The sequence below is a fragment of the Cajanus cajan genome, chromosome 2, assembly GCF_000230855.2.
Source record: "Cajanus cajan strain Asha chromosome 2, NIPB_CcT2T_4, whole genome shotgun sequence".
Classification (NCBI taxonomy): domain Eukaryota; kingdom Viridiplantae; phylum Streptophyta; class Magnoliopsida; order Fabales; family Fabaceae; genus Cajanus; species Cajanus cajan.
In genome coordinates, this window is record NC_138518.1 from 4,436,769 (window position 1) to 4,455,501 (window position 18,733).

General features: G+C 29.0%; 2 protein-coding genes across 2 annotated transcripts; one reads left to right on the top strand and one right to left on the bottom strand.

Moving 5' to 3' along the window:
* Positions 1-3,664: 3,664 nt before the first annotated feature.
* LOC109815762 (uncharacterized) lies at positions 3,665-8,103 on the top strand. The gene is made up of 9 exons (XM_020380556.3): positions 3,665-4,010; positions 4,242-4,313; positions 5,034-5,255; positions 5,758-5,893; positions 6,055-6,217; positions 6,470-6,598; positions 6,731-6,925; positions 7,278-7,400; positions 7,753-8,103. The coding sequence occupies exons 1-9, from the start codon at positions 3,839-3,841 to the stop codon at positions 7,843-7,845; spliced, it is 1,305 nt and encodes a 434-aa protein (XP_020236145.2). The 5' UTR covers positions 3,665-3,838; the 3' UTR covers positions 7,846-8,103.
* Positions 8,104-12,388: 4,285 nt separating this feature from the next.
* On the bottom strand, positions 12,389-14,403 carry TDF1 (Duplicated homeodomain-like superfamily protein). The gene is made up of 3 exons (XM_020380557.2): positions 14,239-14,403; positions 13,896-14,025; positions 12,389-13,318 (listed from the first exon to the last, which is right to left on the bottom strand). Exons 1-3 carry the CDS (start codon positions 14,369-14,371, stop codon positions 12,565-12,567), a joined length of 1,017 nt encoding a protein of 338 aa, XP_020236146.1. The 5' UTR covers positions 14,372-14,403; the 3' UTR covers positions 12,389-12,564.
* Between the last annotated feature and the right edge of the window lie 4,330 nt (positions 14,404-18,733).

The following is an 18,733-nucleotide window of genomic DNA, read 5'->3' on the forward strand; positions in this document are numbered from 1 at the left end:
AGAAGATTTACTACAACTATTATGAAGATATAGAGTCTTAATTCTATCATATACTTTATTAAAAATTTTAAAAACTGCAACAGCTACAATCAATGTTGACAGCTTAACTCCTGTTCACTAAAACAACCATATCTGGAGTTCCAAACCTCCTTTTTGGGTGATTCCGGTGCCATTGGAAATCTAACATCCAAGGCTACAACTTTCATGAAGACTCTAAGACCAAATTCTGTCATCTATCTCCATTACTGCAACACTCAATTCAGCACTCCAGATTAAACTTTCTGCCCTTCCATGGCTTTCCACATGTTTTTCACCCAAAATCCATCAAAACTTATAACCTGAAGGGACCCAACACTTGCACTTGCAAGGAAACAGTCCTGTCATCAACATGCAACTCAGCAAACATCACAAACCCCACGTGCAACAAGAAATTCGACCCAATCTATCACATTCTTCAAACATCTCAAAATCACTCTTTCTAATTCTACACACTCCAATTTAATCAGCATAAAACCAACAAGTTGTTGCAACAATACAACATTTTGTCTCAAAATCAACAAATTATAGCTTCCCTTACCTTGGAGGGAGAAGAATTTCGATTCCGAGCTCTCGAGGAAGAGAAGAAGAAGAAGAGAAATGAAATTGCTTCGGGGAGGAAGACTAGCTTTGCTACTCTTCTTGATTCTCAATAGCTCCACCTTTCAAATCAAACACTGACACCTAAGTTTTAGCCAAGAAAAGGAATGAGAATATAGTAATGGAAGGAAGAAAGGGAAAAAATGAGAAAGAAAGGGTTTGTGGGTGCGGAGGGTGCGAGTCTTACAGATAAAATAAAAATAAAAAATGAAATAATTTTTTCATAAATTAAAACTAACGTATAAATTTATAACTTTTCAATTGATTATTTATAATTTATAAATTTTAAATTAATTCATAAATTAATTTTATCACACACACCTTAAAAGTGTAAATTAAATAATTTGTACTTTCTTGTCCCAGTCTAACAACTTATCAAATAATAACCATCAAACTCTTAGAATATTAAAAATAAATAAATTCCTATCTATTAAATATAGACCTCTTATACAAAAATATTTTTAGGATTTTTTTTCAATGAGAAAATTTATAAAAATTTATAATTTAATCTTTATTTATTATAATTATTTATAAATTAAATATTAATATTTTAAAATAAATTATTAATAAATAAAATAATTTTTTTATCATAATCCACATTATTTATCATAAATTTAAAATATAATTTATATATTTAAAAATATTTATATATACTAATTTTAAATATACTTTATATATTTAAACATAATATATAATTTATTATAAATTTTAATTATATAATAATATTTATGTTTATTATACAAATGAAAACATAAACAAAATTGACGTGTATTTTCTCCACTCTATTTTATGAAAAAATTAATCATTAAAAATAAAGTAGAATAATATGGTAGCGCCTGCAACGTTTACCAAGAATAAGAACACGTGGGTTTAGTGGCCCATGTCGGAAACAAAGACATTACTGTCTGCACGCCCCTTTCCCTTGCACACGCTTTCGTCTTCCTTTTCTCACATACTTCCATTTTCTTTTTCCCCAAACATTTTGACCATTACTATTTCTTTCTTTCCATTCAACCCCATCTTCTAGTTCTTAATAATTTTATGTTTGACTCTTTTAAAATAGTAAGAATGCATTTCAATTTTTTTTCTTCTCAATCTCTTATATCTTCAAATACATTTTTCATATTCATTTCTAAATTGAATTTCAACCTCTTTTAAAGAAATTATCGGTTGTGAAAAATAATAATCATGTGTCTCAATATAAATTCTTTGTTATACCGTAATTTTTCTCAATCTCCATTCAAAATGTCTCAAATGTCATATATTGAATATGCAAAGGAATTGACTATAATATCATCGAAATGGATGAGCTATAATGAGCTCATAGTGTAGCAAATGACTCTCTTGTAGCCATGGTTTCAAGTATGAGATCATGTCAAATAGCAAACATTTTTTTTATTATTAAATTATAATGATAGTATTTTGAATTTAAAATTCTGCTTAAAACTAGAAAAGTGAGGCAACTAACTCGTCCTAATATGCATTAAGTCTCTATATTCAAGTCATCCTATATTTTTGATAGGAAAAAGCTATTTAGTACAAAATCTATTTTTTACAATAAAACGAAAATTTTAGTTATAAAAAAACACTTTATATGTTTTTAAATTTGAATATAGCTCCCATACAAGTCGAGGAGGAACGGTTGCATCCTTACTCTAAACAACTGTCCTTGAAGATGTTTACTATTAATAACGTAATTTTTTTTTTTTTTAGTAAAGATAGGAAAGATTACAAAAATGATTATAATGAGAATTGAACCTAAATTTTCATGTTGATTAATAGTTGCAAGAAATATTCTAGTATGATAAATTTGAAATTATAAGATGTTAAGAAAACTTTTCTTTTATATAAAATAATTATTAAAGAAATCTTAAAAACACTCATATTGAATAATAGTTGCAAGAAATATTCTAGTTTAATAATGTTATTAGAATATATATATATATATATATATATATATATATATATATATAAATATAAAAAGAGAGAAATAGAAAAAGAATAAAGAAAAATGGATAATATTGAAAAAATTATATTGTATATTTTTATTTTATTGAATAATTTATTTCAAAAAATTTTAAATTAAATATAAAAATGAAAAATTAAAAATATTAGTAAAAAAATCTTTAGAATATTCTTATCAGAAAACTCTCGATAAAAAAAATAAAAATAAGTATTATAAATATTTTAATTTAAAATAATTATTATCATTCGTAAAGAAAAGATAAATAAAAATATAATTTTATATATTTAAAATAATTAAACACATAATTATTTTAAAAATTTACTTAATAATTTATAAGTCATGTTAGAATATACATCAAATTTTAATGAAATAATAGTTAGATCAAATTTTTTATTAAATATATCAAATCTATTTTTTTCATAAAATTTTAAAATTATTTAATATTTTATTGATAAACACAAATTAACATAAAACATATTTTTACGAATATATGTTAATTTTAGTTTATATAATAAAATGTCAAATAATTTTTGAACTTTCTAAAAACTTGTAAAGCAAATGCATTCGATAAGGATTTTTTATCTTACCAATCAAATCATCAAAATTTAAATACATATCACGGGTTATTAATTAAAGTAATTATAAGAAAATTATTCTTAAAATGAAATTGATGCTCTTCCATTCAAAATGTGTATTTAGTTTTAGTATAAATTTTAAATATATAAAAAAAAAATTCTTTACCAATCTAAAAACGCTAGTTAAATAGTATTATTTAAGGAAAAGATACTAGTTATTAATTATCAATTAATTATAATAACAAAAAGAAAAGGAAATCTGTTCAAGATTTTCCTGTGTTTCCCTCTCCCACTTGGCGAGAATGTAGGAAAAAAGAAAAAAGGTGTCATTAATTTTTTTTTTATCTTTTTACAATCTTAAATACACTTGATCAAGATCATCTCTCCACAGGATCGTCCACGTGTCTGAATCTGCACCGTTGGATGAAATCCGAATAGGACCCACAGTGTTTGGCACTTGCACCGAACCCATGATGATGATGATGATGAAAATGAACGAGGCTTCACCAGCTCGACTCAACGACGATGCTTTGCTGGTGAGGTGACCTATCCCATCCCATACCCATTCATTCTCCCAACACCCTCTTCCCAAAAGCACCGATTTTTGCGCAGAGCAACGCGAATCACGAAGAGGGTCGCACCCAAAAATAGACACAAAAAAATGGGTGTTTGTGGGTCGAGGCCCAGAGTCTCCGAGGAGAAGAAGAAGAATAATCACCGAAGCAGCAGGAGAAGAAGGAGAATCCTCCGAAGACGCGTCTCTTCTAGAAAGATCGAAGCTAACAACGTTGCTCACTCCAACTCCGCTCTGCAAGCTTCTAATCGCGCTTCAGGTTTTTCTTTTCACTCCTTTTTGGTCTTGTTTTGTTTAATTTAATTGTTGCAGTTTCTTTTTTTGGGGTTTTAATGAACGCTGTTGTTTAATTATTGGGATGTACTTGGTGTAAGTTGATTCTAAAATATAAAAAAAAAAAAAAAAAAAAAAAAAAAAAAAAAAAAAAAATTAATGGGTATTTGATGATTAACATTGAAGTGAAGATCCTTATTTTGTTTTCTGGTTTTAGATGCTGCATGGTTTGATTCTACATCGGCGTTGGATTCTGAATGTGATGACGAGTTCTACAGTGTCTTTGATGGTATGTTAGCTTTTTTTTTTTTTTTTTCTTTTCATCTATAAATTTTGAGTATCAAATTCAAGGTTTTAAATTGGGTTCATGGTTGCTGTTTGGATGTAATCCTTGATATTGTGGGAAATTGTGGGCAACTATGGCTGCAATTCTAGTCATGTGTGGGAAATTGCTGAAAATGTGGCTGAATTGGATGCAATTGCAGTCATGTGGTGGTCCAAGAGACTCAAATTCAAGGTTTTAATTGGGGACACAGGGCACAGAGACTGAAATGCAAGGTTTTAAATTGGGGACGTGGTCACGGTTTTGTCATAATCCCTGGTAAAGCAGGAAATTGCATAAATGGTGTTGTGGTTGTGGAGATTCAAAAACCTTGAGGGTGAGACTGAAATCGTGGTGGCGAACTGTATTTTAAAACCTTGATCAAATTGCTAGTTTACTTTTATTTAGTATGTTATAGTCAGCATGGTTATATTTTTTTTTACATTCAATGTTTGGTAGATGGGGTGTCTATGAATGAGGGTGAAATCAGGTCAAGGCCAATTGATTCATCTCCTAGAGGAGTTGATTATGTGTCTGTTGATCACCAACAACAGTAAAAAAGAGTGCACCCGTATAATTATTCTTGTAGCAATTCTTCTTTGAAGATTGCTAAGAATCAAACCAAACCAAAAGATTGTACATTGAAATCAGATGGCCCTCAAGCTGAGTTAGACTCTGTTTCGACAGGAGAAGTGTCCACAGGTCATGCAGATGAGATTGGAGAGGACAGAAAGCTGGCCCCCGATCATTGGGGGATTCTGCCAAATACCTGTTTGCCTTGCCTTTCTTCCAATGCACTTGCTGTTGAAAAGAGAAGGCCATTGAGTCCTGATACACCAACTTCGCGGAGAAAATCACTTTCTAAACTCTCCTTTAAATGGAGAGAAGGGTCTTCAGATATGACATTACGTGAGTGTTCTACATATTTTTTCACTTGGAATAATTGCTTTGTGTTTTGGTTCTGCTGTATTTTCCAGTTTTGTGCAATTGGAATAAGTAGTATGTTTTTCTTGAGAAAATGTTTTCTGTTTTTGTTTCCTATGTTCATAAATCATTACGACTATACCTCCCTGTTGTCACTTTATTTTGTGTACAATTCTTTGAAAATAGGAAACAAAGTGAAAATAAGTTGACAATTTTGTAATTATAAATGAAAACAATATATTTTTCTCAAATCAAATAGACTCTTAGGACAAGTGTGAAAGTTATGATAGCATGTTACCATATGAGATTGAACTTCTTTTATTTCTATTGCCATGCTTATGGAAAAGTAAAAATGAAGGAATAATGCATTAGTTATTTCTTTTATTTGCTCTTCATGTATCATGCACTTTCCCATTTTTAGATATTTGCTGCTAGTTTTTGTTATGTCTTTTCTTGTTACTAATTCATGGCTTATCTTTTATTGCAGTTTCCCCTAAGGCATTTAAACAAAAACCATTGGCAGGTTCTTTGATTCCATTCTCTCCAATAGAGAAGCAAACCCCTTGTTCTTGGTCACCAATTGAGCCAAGTTCCTTCAGAGTCAGAGGAAAAAACTACCTGAGGTAGCAATCAAATGCATATTTTGGACTAGACATTCTTCTGGTGATTGAACCTGTTCTTAGGATTGTCCTCTGTCCCTCATATAGAAGTCATTCCTCATGTTAACAATCAAGATCTGTTTCATTCTTGATAATTCTATTTTCATTTGTTCCATGGTTGGCAGGGATAAGAAGAAAGAATTTGCTCCAGGCAGTGCTGCTTTCTATCCTCTGGGTGCTGACCTCTTTTTGTCTTCACGAAAAATTGATCATATTGCTCGCTTTGTACAAATTCCTGCAATAAACATACCTGGGGATGTTCCTTCTATTCTTATTGTAAATATTCAGGTAACAGCATGTTTCCTTTTTTTAGATTGAACTTAAATTGATATTTCTCGTGATCTAATCCTTATTACTGAGGTGTGAAATTTATGTTAGGCTCCTAAAGTACAGAGTTTCTTCTCATTGTGTATTTGGATGGGAATTTTATTAATAATTTCATTTCATGTGTACTTAAAAATGTCGTTGGAATACATGTTCTTCACAATGTGGACTTTTACCCTCAAAGATTGTAACATACTTATGCTCTTTGAAATGCAGATACCATTGTATCCTGCCACTATCTTCCAAAGTGAAAATGATGGTGAAGGAATGAATGTGGTTTTGTACTTTAAATTATCTGAAAAATACTCTAAAGAACTTCCAGACCAATTCCGCGAAAATATCAGTGTAAGGGGGATATGCTCTGTCCTTTCTTACTGCCATTGTGCCTCATGTTACAGAAGATGTTACCTCTGTAACAGTGTCTATAGTTTTTAGACACTTATTAATAAGTGTGAGTGTTCTTTTGTTCCTTGACAGAAATTGATCAACGACGAAGTGGAGAGAGTTAAAGGCTTCCCTCTAGATGCAATTGTACCCTTTAGGGAAAGATTAAAAATTTTAGGCAGGGTGGCAAATGTGGAGAATCTTTCTTTAAGCACAACTGAAAAGAAGCTTATGAATGCTTACAATGAAAAACCAGTCCTCTCGCGTCCACAACATGAATTTTACTTGGTAATATACGCATATTCTAGTCACAAATTTAACATGCTTCGATAAATTCTTCGTGGAACATTTAATCTTGCATTGGACTGATAATTGTTTAGTTTTCAGTAGATCATTATTGGGAATCATATTATATTTATATCTCTTTATTTATGTTGTAGCATTTTAGAAGCTCACATGGACATTGGTTTCATTTTCATTTGTCTCGCTATTTGGCATCATTTTCACATGCAAATTTGATGGCATATTAATGCGCATATGTTATTCCATTCCATCTCTAAGAAGCTTGAGTTATATTGAAAATTCTTTTGAGCTGTCAAACTGTCGAAGGTTTCCTAATTTGGTGCTATTTCTTTCACAGGGAGAAAACTATCTTGAGATAGATTTGGATGTACACAGATTTAGCTATATTGCAAGAAAAGGATTTGAAGGCTTCATTGAAAGACTGAAGCTATGTAATCTGGATTTCGCTCTGACAATTCAGGTAATTTTCATACCATTTTATTGGCGACAAAAACTTTCTTCTATATTAACTAAGTGTTAAGCTTACTCCATGTGTATTCCAAGTTTGAATTATATGTAAAAATAAATAAATTATATTGTCAACTAATTAGAAATTATTATTGATATAACTTTAAAATAATTATTGTAAAAAGTTAATACATTTATCATACATGACGATTTTTGATTGACTGTAAGTATATATATAAAAAAAAAATTACACTAGGGTCCATACACTATTTGTTCATTCTCCTTTTCTCATACCATTTGGCTTACTATAGGACGATTCACAAGTATTGGTATGTGATATGCTTTCTGTTGTCTTCATGATGTAGGGAAACAAGACTGAAGACTTGCCGGAGCATTTATTATGCGCAATACGGTTGAATAAAATTGACTACAACAACTTCAACCACATTGGCATTTAAGTTTAAAGCTTCAACATAAAGAATTTTAACCTCAAATATATTGCATAACGATTAAATCTGTGATCTGTCATTCAAGTTGTTTTTAAGAGAGATTCTGTAGCTAACCGCGATGGATCTTTAAATTTCATGATTCATTGATATAAAAGTTGTAGAATGTACAGTAGAATAATCAGATTGGAAATCATCAGAGTAATTTATCTTTCTCAAAGATACAAGCAGTCCCTGTAGCCTTGTTAATCGTTATCACTTTTGAATTCAGATCACTGCTCATATTTCCCAAGTTGCAAGATTACATGAACATCATGGCAAAATACTGATTAAATCATTAATTTTATCCTTGATGTTTTGCTTTCATGTATTATCTTCTCTCCCAAGTGGCTTTCCAAGTAATAAAAAATGTTTTAGTAGTTCAAGAAGTATTAAAAGTATACTAAGTAGTCTCTTAAATATTAAATAAAATTTCAAATAATTCCATGAGTTTTATTGAAATATATCAATTTGGAGACTGAAGTGATAAATATTTAATACTCAAGGAATTATTCAAATAGTTTTAATACTTTAGGGATTATTTAGGAGAGTAATAATTTGATGATGAAATTAGTAGTTTATTCAAAAACAAGGTATATACATCATTATTTCTCTCAAATGTTTAAAAAAGATAAATTATCATATTTTCTCTGAATAATCATCCACAATTATCTAATATTTTATTTGTATAACTATTAAATGCCTTAAATGTCTCGACTCTTGTAGTATTTATAAAACACAATACAATGCCACATCATTAACAAATAACATTAAAAAAAAATGGGATAAGTACTACTAAGCAGTTATAACTTATAACTGTTTTCCTATACGTCAAAAGTTGTAAATTTATATTTATATGTCATTAAACAAAGTCCTAATAATAATTGGGTTTCATTGTAATCCTCTTGGTCCGTGGGACTGGGCTGTGTTGCTATCTTCAATCAATTCAACCCGTTTGGTTTTTTGTACATCTTAGATTGTGTTATATAATTACATAACTCATAAATTGTGATAGGGATGAGATGAGAAAATTTATAAGAAAAAAAATCCCCTAATTTCAAGGTCCCAAAGTCACATTTCAAATTCTCATTATTCTACAATCCTTATTCTCATTCACATTTTAACCCCTCTTATCCTTTCGCATTCTGTGTTTTTAATTTTTTTATTTAATTTATATTTTTAATTTCTCATTCACATTTATATTTTTATTTAACTTTTAATTATAAACTAACTGAATGAATTGACTTTAGAAATCAACAATGGCTAACCTATCTAACCCATTTTACATCGGTGAATACATTCATTTTTTAAGTCTAAACTACAGGCATTTTCTATAAAAGATAATTTTGTTTGAGCTAGAATTTTACACACTGGAAGAGTTAATTATCTATGTGAAATTTATTTTATGCATAAGACTTATACCTTACTTTAGAAAAAAAATATTTGAGTTCAAGTCTTATAAATAAATAAAAAATGTGATTAAGAGAATAAACTTTAATACAATAGTCAGTTATATTTTTTTAAGAAAAGCAGTCATTAGCAAAACTTTTTTTTTTAACCAATAACATGATTAAAAAACATATCACTTTAATTGATCACTTCTTAGTTAGATATTATTACTCTAATCTCAACCTCAATTGTTAATCTTTACCTAAATTCAATAAAAAAAATTCTGATAAATAAATTTGTACATTATTCATAATAGAATTCATGAATAATTGGTTGACTTTTAATCTTTCTTCATTCTCTTGCATTTATCTTTTTATTTACTACTCAAACTCCATTTTCTTTTCACTTTTCCATTATCCTTATTTTATGATGAATAATGTTAATAACATTTTTTTTTATTAATCAACAAGATCTAACACAATTTTCATATAATTATGTATACGAAAATTATGTCTCTCTTAAAGAGGGTGTTTTGCAAAACTAAAAAAGGTGTACCTTTTTTATGTTCTAAAGGAGATCCTTGCTACATTTATTAAAAAAAAAAAAAAAAAAAAAAAGAAACCGGTCCACTCTCTTTTTAATAGGACCACCAAAATTTACCAATTAATAAATAGCAGAAAAAGTATGTTGTTGGTTGTTAGCACCTATCTTTTATTCCCACATGCATGACAATATTTCTTTAATTTAATTTATTCCCTCTTACATTGAATTTCCGGGACGACTTAAAAATATTTGTAGTTTTCACATTAACTATTGATATTGTGACTATTGATAGTTTCCATTGGCTTGATGAGTTTTCATACACAGTGAGAATCAAACACATGTTTCTACTAGATAGATTCTCTTAACATATGAATGAAAAGTATCTAACCACAATAAGATCATTTGTTTACTTATTTTCTTTGTTATTGATAAAATATTGATTTTTTTATATTGCTAAAACATAAGCATAACAACAACGAGATCATTGAAGACAAAAAAACTTCTCAACATTAACTAAAAAATGTTCATTGAGAATAAGATGAAGACATATTTGCATAACATGAAAAGCCAAAAAAATGGCACAAAAAAAACCTCAAATAGTTGTAGGAAATAATCCTGATCAATCACGACTTGTTGGAGAACTCATACATCGTCCAAAAATGGAAAAGAAAAAACCTCTATGTACCTTATTTTGACGAGATTTAGATGAAGAATGTGAACGTTTGGAACCTTGGCTACCATGCAACCTTCTTTCCATAATGTTTTCTTCCATTTGTGACACATTATTTTCTTCCTTGTACTTTTTGTTCTTCCCCGATGCCGATGTTGTAGCATTGCCTTTTGAATCCACAAATTGCATGTGATCTTGCCATATTCGACCTGAAGATCCTTGTCTTCGAAATGAAAATGATGATCTCTGCAACGTGTTCATGATGAAATCAGGGTTTCCACTATTGTTGTGTTCTTTTCTTTGTTTTTCTGATGATCTATATAATTATGAAATACCCCTTCTCTCAAATTTTAAGTGCTTTTTAACTGATCACATAATTGTATTTTAGTCGGAGAGAGAAGATTAGGCAAGTGGTGGATAAAGCACTTTTTGTTTGGTTAAAAGGATATTGTTGTGATTCATTTAGCATGTAAAATGTAAATATAGTAAATGGCCTTCCATATGTTTTTCTCTTATCCACACAATTCTGACTAATTCACTCAGTCAGTTGCTATATTTGGAGGCTAACAAGTGTTTTTATCTACTTTTGGAGATGCTACATTTTAGGGATTACACAATAATAAAACGACTGGTGTATATTGCTCCTTTTCTGGTCTTGTTTTTCATTTTTGGACTAATATATAAATGCTACATTAATATTTACTAATGTAATTTGAGTTTGTTAAAATAATTATGGGTAACAAAGGTTTGAATTCCTTCAAGATTTTAAATTGTATTTCAAAATTTTAAGGTTTAAACTCAAGATATCTTATTTAGTATAATCTCTTATTGGTTAATTTGTGCTTTCCCTTCATGATTTTAATACAATTGTATTTTAAATTTTTAAGGATTTAAACTCAAGGTATCTATTTAGCATAATCTCTTATAGGTAAGACAATTTATGCACTACATGATAACTCTTGCTTTTATTATTTATATTTTCTTCTTTGTTTATTTAAATAAATTTTTTTGCAATGATATCCTCAATATTAGTACTTTGGATATTATATATATTATTTAAAATGTCTACTTATAGATCGACTATAGTGATTTAACTAAACATATGTTTTAACACTAAAGTAAATGAAAAGAAAAATCAACATTTCTTTATAGAAAAATGTATTTTTTTTATTGATCCTTAATATAAAAAAATATTTCATACAAATATTCATTCACATTAAGAATTTCCTAATACATAGGAGGTCCTTATGTTAATAAGAAGGTAAAAGGATATAAGCCAAGTTGATCCAAATATTAAAATTCATTAGAGCTATATGAATTGAAAGCATTATAGAAGTAAGGAATTATTCTTAACTAGATTTAGATCCGTTTGTTACAACAATTAAGTATATTTTAATTTTAATTTATTACATATTAATTTAAAAAATTAAAATAAATAATATAACAAGTCTTTGAAAAAGAGTGTTTTTTTTTTTGTAAAATTTCAAATATTTCTATAATATTATTAAAGAAATCAACATTTGTGAAAATATTTATCGAGGCAAATTTTACTTTGTAATAATTGCAAGAATAATTATGTAAAAGCAACTTATTATTTTGATAACTAATATTTATTTTGTATAACTTAATTGATGAAATCATTTGAGGATTAAAAAGAATTGAATCGATGTGGGTTACAACATAATAATAAAAAATGTTGACATTGCAAGAAATAATTTTCTTACCGCTAGTTATTATCACAATTTGTGCTTCAAGATTATATATTATAAATAAATTATATAACTACACATTAATAATAATACTCAAGATTTAGTATATGTTTAGAAACATTTTTTTTAAAATAAACCATTTATTTTCAAAAACAAAAAAATGATATGTATTTAGAATTAGAAGTTAAACTTAGAACAATCAATCTATCAGAATAAAAATTCTACTATTCAAAGGCATTTTTCTAAAGAGGATAAATCACAGTAAAATCTGCAACTAGAAAAACATGAGTGGTTTAACTTTGAGTCTAATGTGAAAGTCTTGTACTTAATTATCCTAATAATCATCAATAGCCAGAAGAAGAAAAAATGCAATACAAGAACTTAGTAGTCAAAAGAAGCATCCAAAAGTTCAGGGAATGCTGCTCTTATCTCACTATCCCTGTCCAAAATACCATCCACAAATGAATGGCCTTCACACTGTTTGTTAATTTGGTGTTGCATGCTTGTACCACAAGCAACAACCCCAGAACCCTGATTACTAGTTCCTTGTTTGTCATGGCCATTATTGCTTTTGGTATTGTTGGAAAGTTCAGCTTCACTTTGCAATATTAGACCTGAGGGGTTCAAAGACCACACAAATGAGTCACTTTGGAGAAACTCACTCCAATCAAAGGAGGAACAATTAAGAGGGGCAACATGAGCCTGAGTGGTTTGGCAAGAGTAGGACTTTGGTGAGCCTAAGTGTGTGAGGTTAGAGGAAGATGAGGATGAGGTTGAGGATGCAACTTCACTCAAGACATTTTCTGAGTTGATGATTTGGTAAGGAACCTGGTGTTCCCCCCATGAGGGAACTTGATCCTCTTGTGTGTGCTCCAACATGGACTTGTTGGAACCTGATGGTTCAGTTTTTGTTGGTAACATGTTACTCATCAAGTCCTTGTTCACAAAAGCCATTTGGTTGGAGGTGTTTGGGAGGCCACTAATACTTCCCAAGTCAGAGAGGACTTGTGATACTGGCTTATGAGTCACTGGATCAATTCCCATCTTCATAAGCTTCTTCCTTAGCTTTGTGTTCCAGTAGTTCTTGACATCATTGTCTGTTCTTCCAGGTAGTCTTTTTGCAATTAAAGACCATCTATTTAAAAAAAAAAAAACAATGTTTGTGATTAGCTGTCACAGATAAGGTGATGAGATTTTTGTGTTTGAAAAAAAAGGTTTAAAGGAAGGGAAAAAAAAATGGGTTCATACAGTTGGCACATTTGTGATGCATGTCAACGTTTATGGTTAGTTCATTCCCTCAATAAACCAAGACAATACAGTTAATGTTTTCCTCATGTAACATGAACCAACAAGTGCATAAAGTTTTGTCATGCTATTTTTGCTTACTTTGAGAAAACAAACAGAATTTAATTAACTGCACCAGTACACTGTGATCAAATGGCTTGAAATTAATTATAAGCACTTTAGAAATTAAATTCCCTTTCCAAATTAAGGCTTATAGGTGAATGAAATTTGTAGTTAAAATACAAATATGATGTAAGATAAGCCTTTTCTTATAGAGGTGGTAAATTTTACGAAAAGATTTTGATCTTACTTTGAACTTTAAATTCAATCTGATTATGTACTTTGATGCGTGCCACCTTTCATATTGGTTTCATACATTGACTAAGACTATACAAGATTATTTTCCAAATATAAATAGTAGAACATACCTGCTTCCTATGGCTCCATGAAGGTTAATAATGAGCTCTTCTTCTTGGGCAGTAAAACTATCATGCTTGAGATCAGGTCTTAGGTAGTTGGTCCATCTTAGCCTGCAGCTTTTACCACACCTGTTCAACCCTGCAAACAAATTCAAGAAAAGAGAGTGAAGTTGCACCATTTGAAATTATGAGTCTGCTTGAATACAGGTTAGAAACACTTTTGAAAATTTTTCTACCAAGAGTTTTTTTGGTAGAGAAATTCTTAAAATGTGCTTCTAAACTTATATCCAAACAGGCTCTATGTCTCTTAATTCCTATTTTACTTTTTTATGAAGGAAAGTGTTGAAGAAACCTGCTTTCTTTGGAACCAATGTCCAGTTTCCAGTTCCATGATTGGATACATAGGCAAGTATTTTAGCATCTTCCTCAGGTGTCCAAAGACCCCTCTTCACATTGGATTTGTCACAGCAAGGAGGCCTTCCCATTTTTGAATGAGAGAAGTAAGGGAAGGACAGAGTGAGTTATGTAATGGTGATGCAATATGCATTGAAGGGTAACTTTAAAGTGGTGAAAAGGCCTAATGTTTAAGATATGAAGAGGCAAGAAAAGCATGCAAATATTGGCTCCTAATAACAACAATTGCATGATTATATTCATCTTTCTGTAAACAAAATAAAAAACCAAAACCATTTGTATGACATCAGAAACATAATGCAAGTGCCTTCCCATTCCTTCTCTCTCTCATATGCCTCCCCATCAAAAGCAATATCTATTTCAGGTACAATTCGAATGACCTATTTGGTTAAAACTGATTTTCATTATGCAATCAAAATTCTTTCATCTTTTGTGTAGCTTGGTCTCTTTAGCAGCACAATGCCAACTGCCAAGTCCCAATTGAACACATATATGCCTACAAAATATTAAAGAAAACGTTCACATAGACCCTTGTCACAAGATAGATTCAAACTGATTGAGCCTATGTAAGCATTTTATCAGTAATTTATTAATAATGAATTATAGTATCTGTCATCATTTTCTTACTTTATTTCTCCTTTTGGCAGAGGAAAGCTTAAGGAGTGGAAATTGTACTGTGCAATTTACAGTGGTGCTTGCATCAAACCAACTATTAATTGTCTGTTACTATATTGTATAAAGACCAGAGCATAGGTCATAGTACTTCCATATTAATTGAGTTTAATTTATACATATTATCGATTTGAAATATTTTGCACAGTTTATAACGATTTACCTGGTTATCACTTCATATTAATCTATAATCCATAACATATATAAAAGCTATAACTTAATTTGGTGTAGATATTTTTTTTTAGACGATTTTACCCTTAAATTTTTAAATAATAAAAAATAATATTAAAAATTAATCATTCTTATAAATAAATTCATATTCAGTATCTTGAAGTTTAATGACCAAATGCAACATCAGATAATCTAATAAATATTGATAAGTTTTAAAAACTTTTATTAAATAAAATATAGAGGTACTTAGGGAGGTGTATTAGATTAGGATTTTAAAGGACTTTTTTAGTTAAAAAAAATCTTGCGAATTTTAAAAGACTTTGCAGGATTTTCATGACTTTTAAGATTTTGCAGGATTCTACAAGGCTTAAAATTAGGATTTTAATGGATTCTGCAAGACTTTTAAATTAGGATTTTAATGGATTCTATGGGATTTTGTAGAATTTTCGTGGATTTTTAACATTTGATAAGATTTCAAAAAAAAAATCATACATTCAAATTTAAAAAGATTCAAAGACAAAAATAATAAAAAATAACAATGTCTAGATAAATAATAATAATAATAATAATAATAATAATAATAATTCTCCATAATATCCTATCTTCTTAAATAACATTCACCCACATATTCATATTTATACTAGTCCTCCAAGCATTAGCGTTTTCTCGCTCTTACTCCTGGATTTGAATAATAGGCTCAAAAGTATGATTTTCATTAACCGGTAACGTTGAAGATGAAGGTTCATTCACTAGTTCAATTGGAAATTCATCAGAACGACATTCTTTATGTAGAAAGTTATGTAGTGTTGCACATACTAACACAAGTTCTACTTGTGTCTTAAATAAAAATGGAGGTACTGACTTAAAAGTTGTGAACCTTGACTTAAAAATACCAAATATTCTCTTGATCACATTCCTTAAAGACGCATGACGAAAATTGAATAATTCTTTTTCATTTTCAGGTTCATTACCCTGACCTGTAAAATCTTGTAGATGATATCTTATACCTCGAAATGGAGCTAAAAATTGGCGTTGATTAGGAAATTCACAATCCACCAAAAAATATTTACCTAATTACATATGCAATATATATAATATTAGATATTGCAATGTCTTGTGTTAATTTTTTTTAAAATATAAAAAAATCATAATTTCACAATATAAAAATAAAAAGAAAAATTCATAGTAAAAAAAATATTATAGATTATGATATCAATTTCATCTTTCACCTTATCCTTTTCTTGACGTGTGTTATAAAAAAAATTATCACTTAAAAGTTGAAATTTCAAGCACTTTTTTGTGTTATATAAAGGAAAAAATTCAACTACATAGAATAAAATAAAGCAAGTCAATTAAAGAGAACAAACAGAAAAATAGAGCAAGTCAATGACACTATCATTTACATATCGGAGTTTCATAAAATAGGGGAATGGAATGAAAACAGTACTATAATATTATATATGAGCAATGAACAATAGTGCAGTATTATTAACAGAGAAAAAATGGAGAAGACAGGAGCATAGAAGAAGAAAAAAAGATGAAAAACTCACTTGAAAATTCTTGAAACACTTGAAAAGTCACTTCAAACAATCCTTCAAAATCCGATGGGTTTGGATGAGATTATTTTATGAATTTGATATTTATAGATAACACTAGAAAGTCCTTCAAAATCTCTCTCACACAACAATCCTTTAAAATTCTTATATTTTTTAATACCAATAGATTGTTTTTAAGTTGTAAAAAATCTCAAATGAATACTAATGGATTTTAATGGACTTTTTAAAAAATCTTGAAAATCCAGATTGAATATCACTGAATTGTTTTTAAGTGACATAAAATCCTTATTAAATACCAATGGACTTTTTTATTAAAAAAAAGGTTTTTTTTAGATAATTTTATCTTTTAATATTTAAATAATAAAAAATAATATTAAAAATTAATTATTCTTATAAACACAAGAATCGAACCTAGGACTGTGAGGTTTGAGAACCAAATGTAATACCAGTTAATTTATCAAAAATTAATTTTGAAACATTTTTAATATATAAAATATAAAAACACGAAATGTTTTAACTCTACTAATAGATAGAATGACAATGATAAAATGATTAAATCTAATTTGATATAAGTGTAAAGATATTTTATATTTGGTATATACAAATTCTCCTCAAACATGTATTTTCATTATTAAATTATATTTAAAAGCACAGAAGGATCTTCATAATTTTTTCTAATATTTTACCATTTTTCTTTAAATCTTTATTTGAAAGAGGTTTATTATTCATTTAATGTGTATATATTTATTATAGTGTCTATTTTTTATGATTGGCCATTTCCCCCTCCCATCTAAGGCTAACTCCGTCCCTGTCAAATAATGTCAAATACCATTTATCATTGACCACATATTTATTTATTGAGTTAATCATTCATACACTGTTAACTAAAAGTTTTTTTACGTTGACAACCAATTATATTTTTTAAATTATTTTATTTTATTTTTATTTGATTAAATAAGAAAATGACATGACACTATTAAAAAATATAATTGATTGTCAGTGCAAAATAATTTTATACTAAGAATGTATGGGTATTTAACTCTTATTTATTTACCTACCTAAATGCTTTCGCTTATAATGGTAAGTTTCTTGATTCATACGGCTCAACGGTCAATTCTTTTAGTGTTAAATTATGGCAGAGTTAAAGGGATAAGAAAAGTTAATTACATGAGTTTCAAACTTGTTAATTACACGAGTTTCAAACTTGATTTTGATTGAAAAATCAATTTTATCCTCTTTATGTTAGATCTTTTTTCCTAGTCTTTGTTTAGCATGTATGCATTGGCAAGAGTTAATACCATCACCATTTAATCATACAAACAATTTTTTCTTACATCACATCACTTTCTGGAATAAGAGATTGGTCCCGCACAGGATCATCAGCGCATTTGGAGGGCAACAGATTTTAAACATAACAATTAACAACAATCCCTTTAGATGGAATACAACGATGTAAGCTTTCAACGACTGTATATCATATGCAGTTAAGACTTAATTTAACGATCCCATTTTCATTAAAATTTAATATTAAAAAATTGTAACCTCATTCAACTTGACACAAGAATTAGTATATTTCTTATACTGTTCATTCATAATTCATTTGTATTTAATGATGCATCCTTACCAAGCTGAAAATCCGTTCAAAATCACAATAAGAATAACCCAAGAATAAGAGAAGTACAAAAGGGTTTTAAATCAGTTATAGTTTTATCTCGCTTCTTGATGTTGCAAAAAAATCGGACAGTGATCCTAAAATCCTTGACCTTGCAGCCAGAATCACGGTCACGAACCGTTTTCTAAAATCTTGGCACAAAGTGTAAAAAACAAAAATGAGAGCAACAGTAACTATGTGCGTGTTCGGGTAACATTCTTCAAAAACACTGATAAAAATACAAAATAAAAAGAATAAAACTAACATAAGTATAAACTATTTTGTAAATGTTCTTTTCTATCGACTTCTCCAAAATCTTATTAAAAACTCAATAACGGAAAAAATTATTTTAATTTTCCTAAGAGTGCTCTTAGATAAGTTTA

What these genes read in the sequence shown, in the direction of transcription:
- LOC109815762 (XM_020380556.3), top strand. Translation starts at nt 3,839, where the DNA reads ATGGGTGTTTGTGGGTCGAGGCCCAGAGTCTCCGAGGAGAAGAAGAAG. An exon ending in AGAGGAAAAAACTACCTGAG is followed by an intron (nt 5,894 to 6,054) that starts GTAGCAATCAAA and finishes CATGGTTGGCAG; the next exon opens with GGATAAGAAGAAAGAATTTG. An exon ending in AATTCCGCGAAAATATCAGT is followed by an intron (nt 6,599 to 6,730) that starts GTAAGGGGGATA and finishes GTTCCTTGACAG; the next exon opens with AAATTGATCAACGACGAAGT.
- TDF1 (XM_020380557.2), bottom strand. Translation starts at nt 14,371, where the DNA reads ATGGGAAGGCCTCCTTGCTGTGACAAATCCAATGTGAAGAGGGGTCTT. An exon ending in ATTGGTTCCAAAGAAAGCAG is followed by an intron (nt 14,026 to 14,238) that starts GTTTCTTCAACA and finishes ATTTGTTTGCAG; the next exon opens with GGTTGAACAGGTGTGGTAAA. An exon ending in CATGGAGCCATAGGAAGCAG is followed by an intron (nt 13,319 to 13,895) that starts GTATGTTCTACT and finishes TTTTTTAAATAG; the next exon opens with ATGGTCTTTAATTGCAAAAA.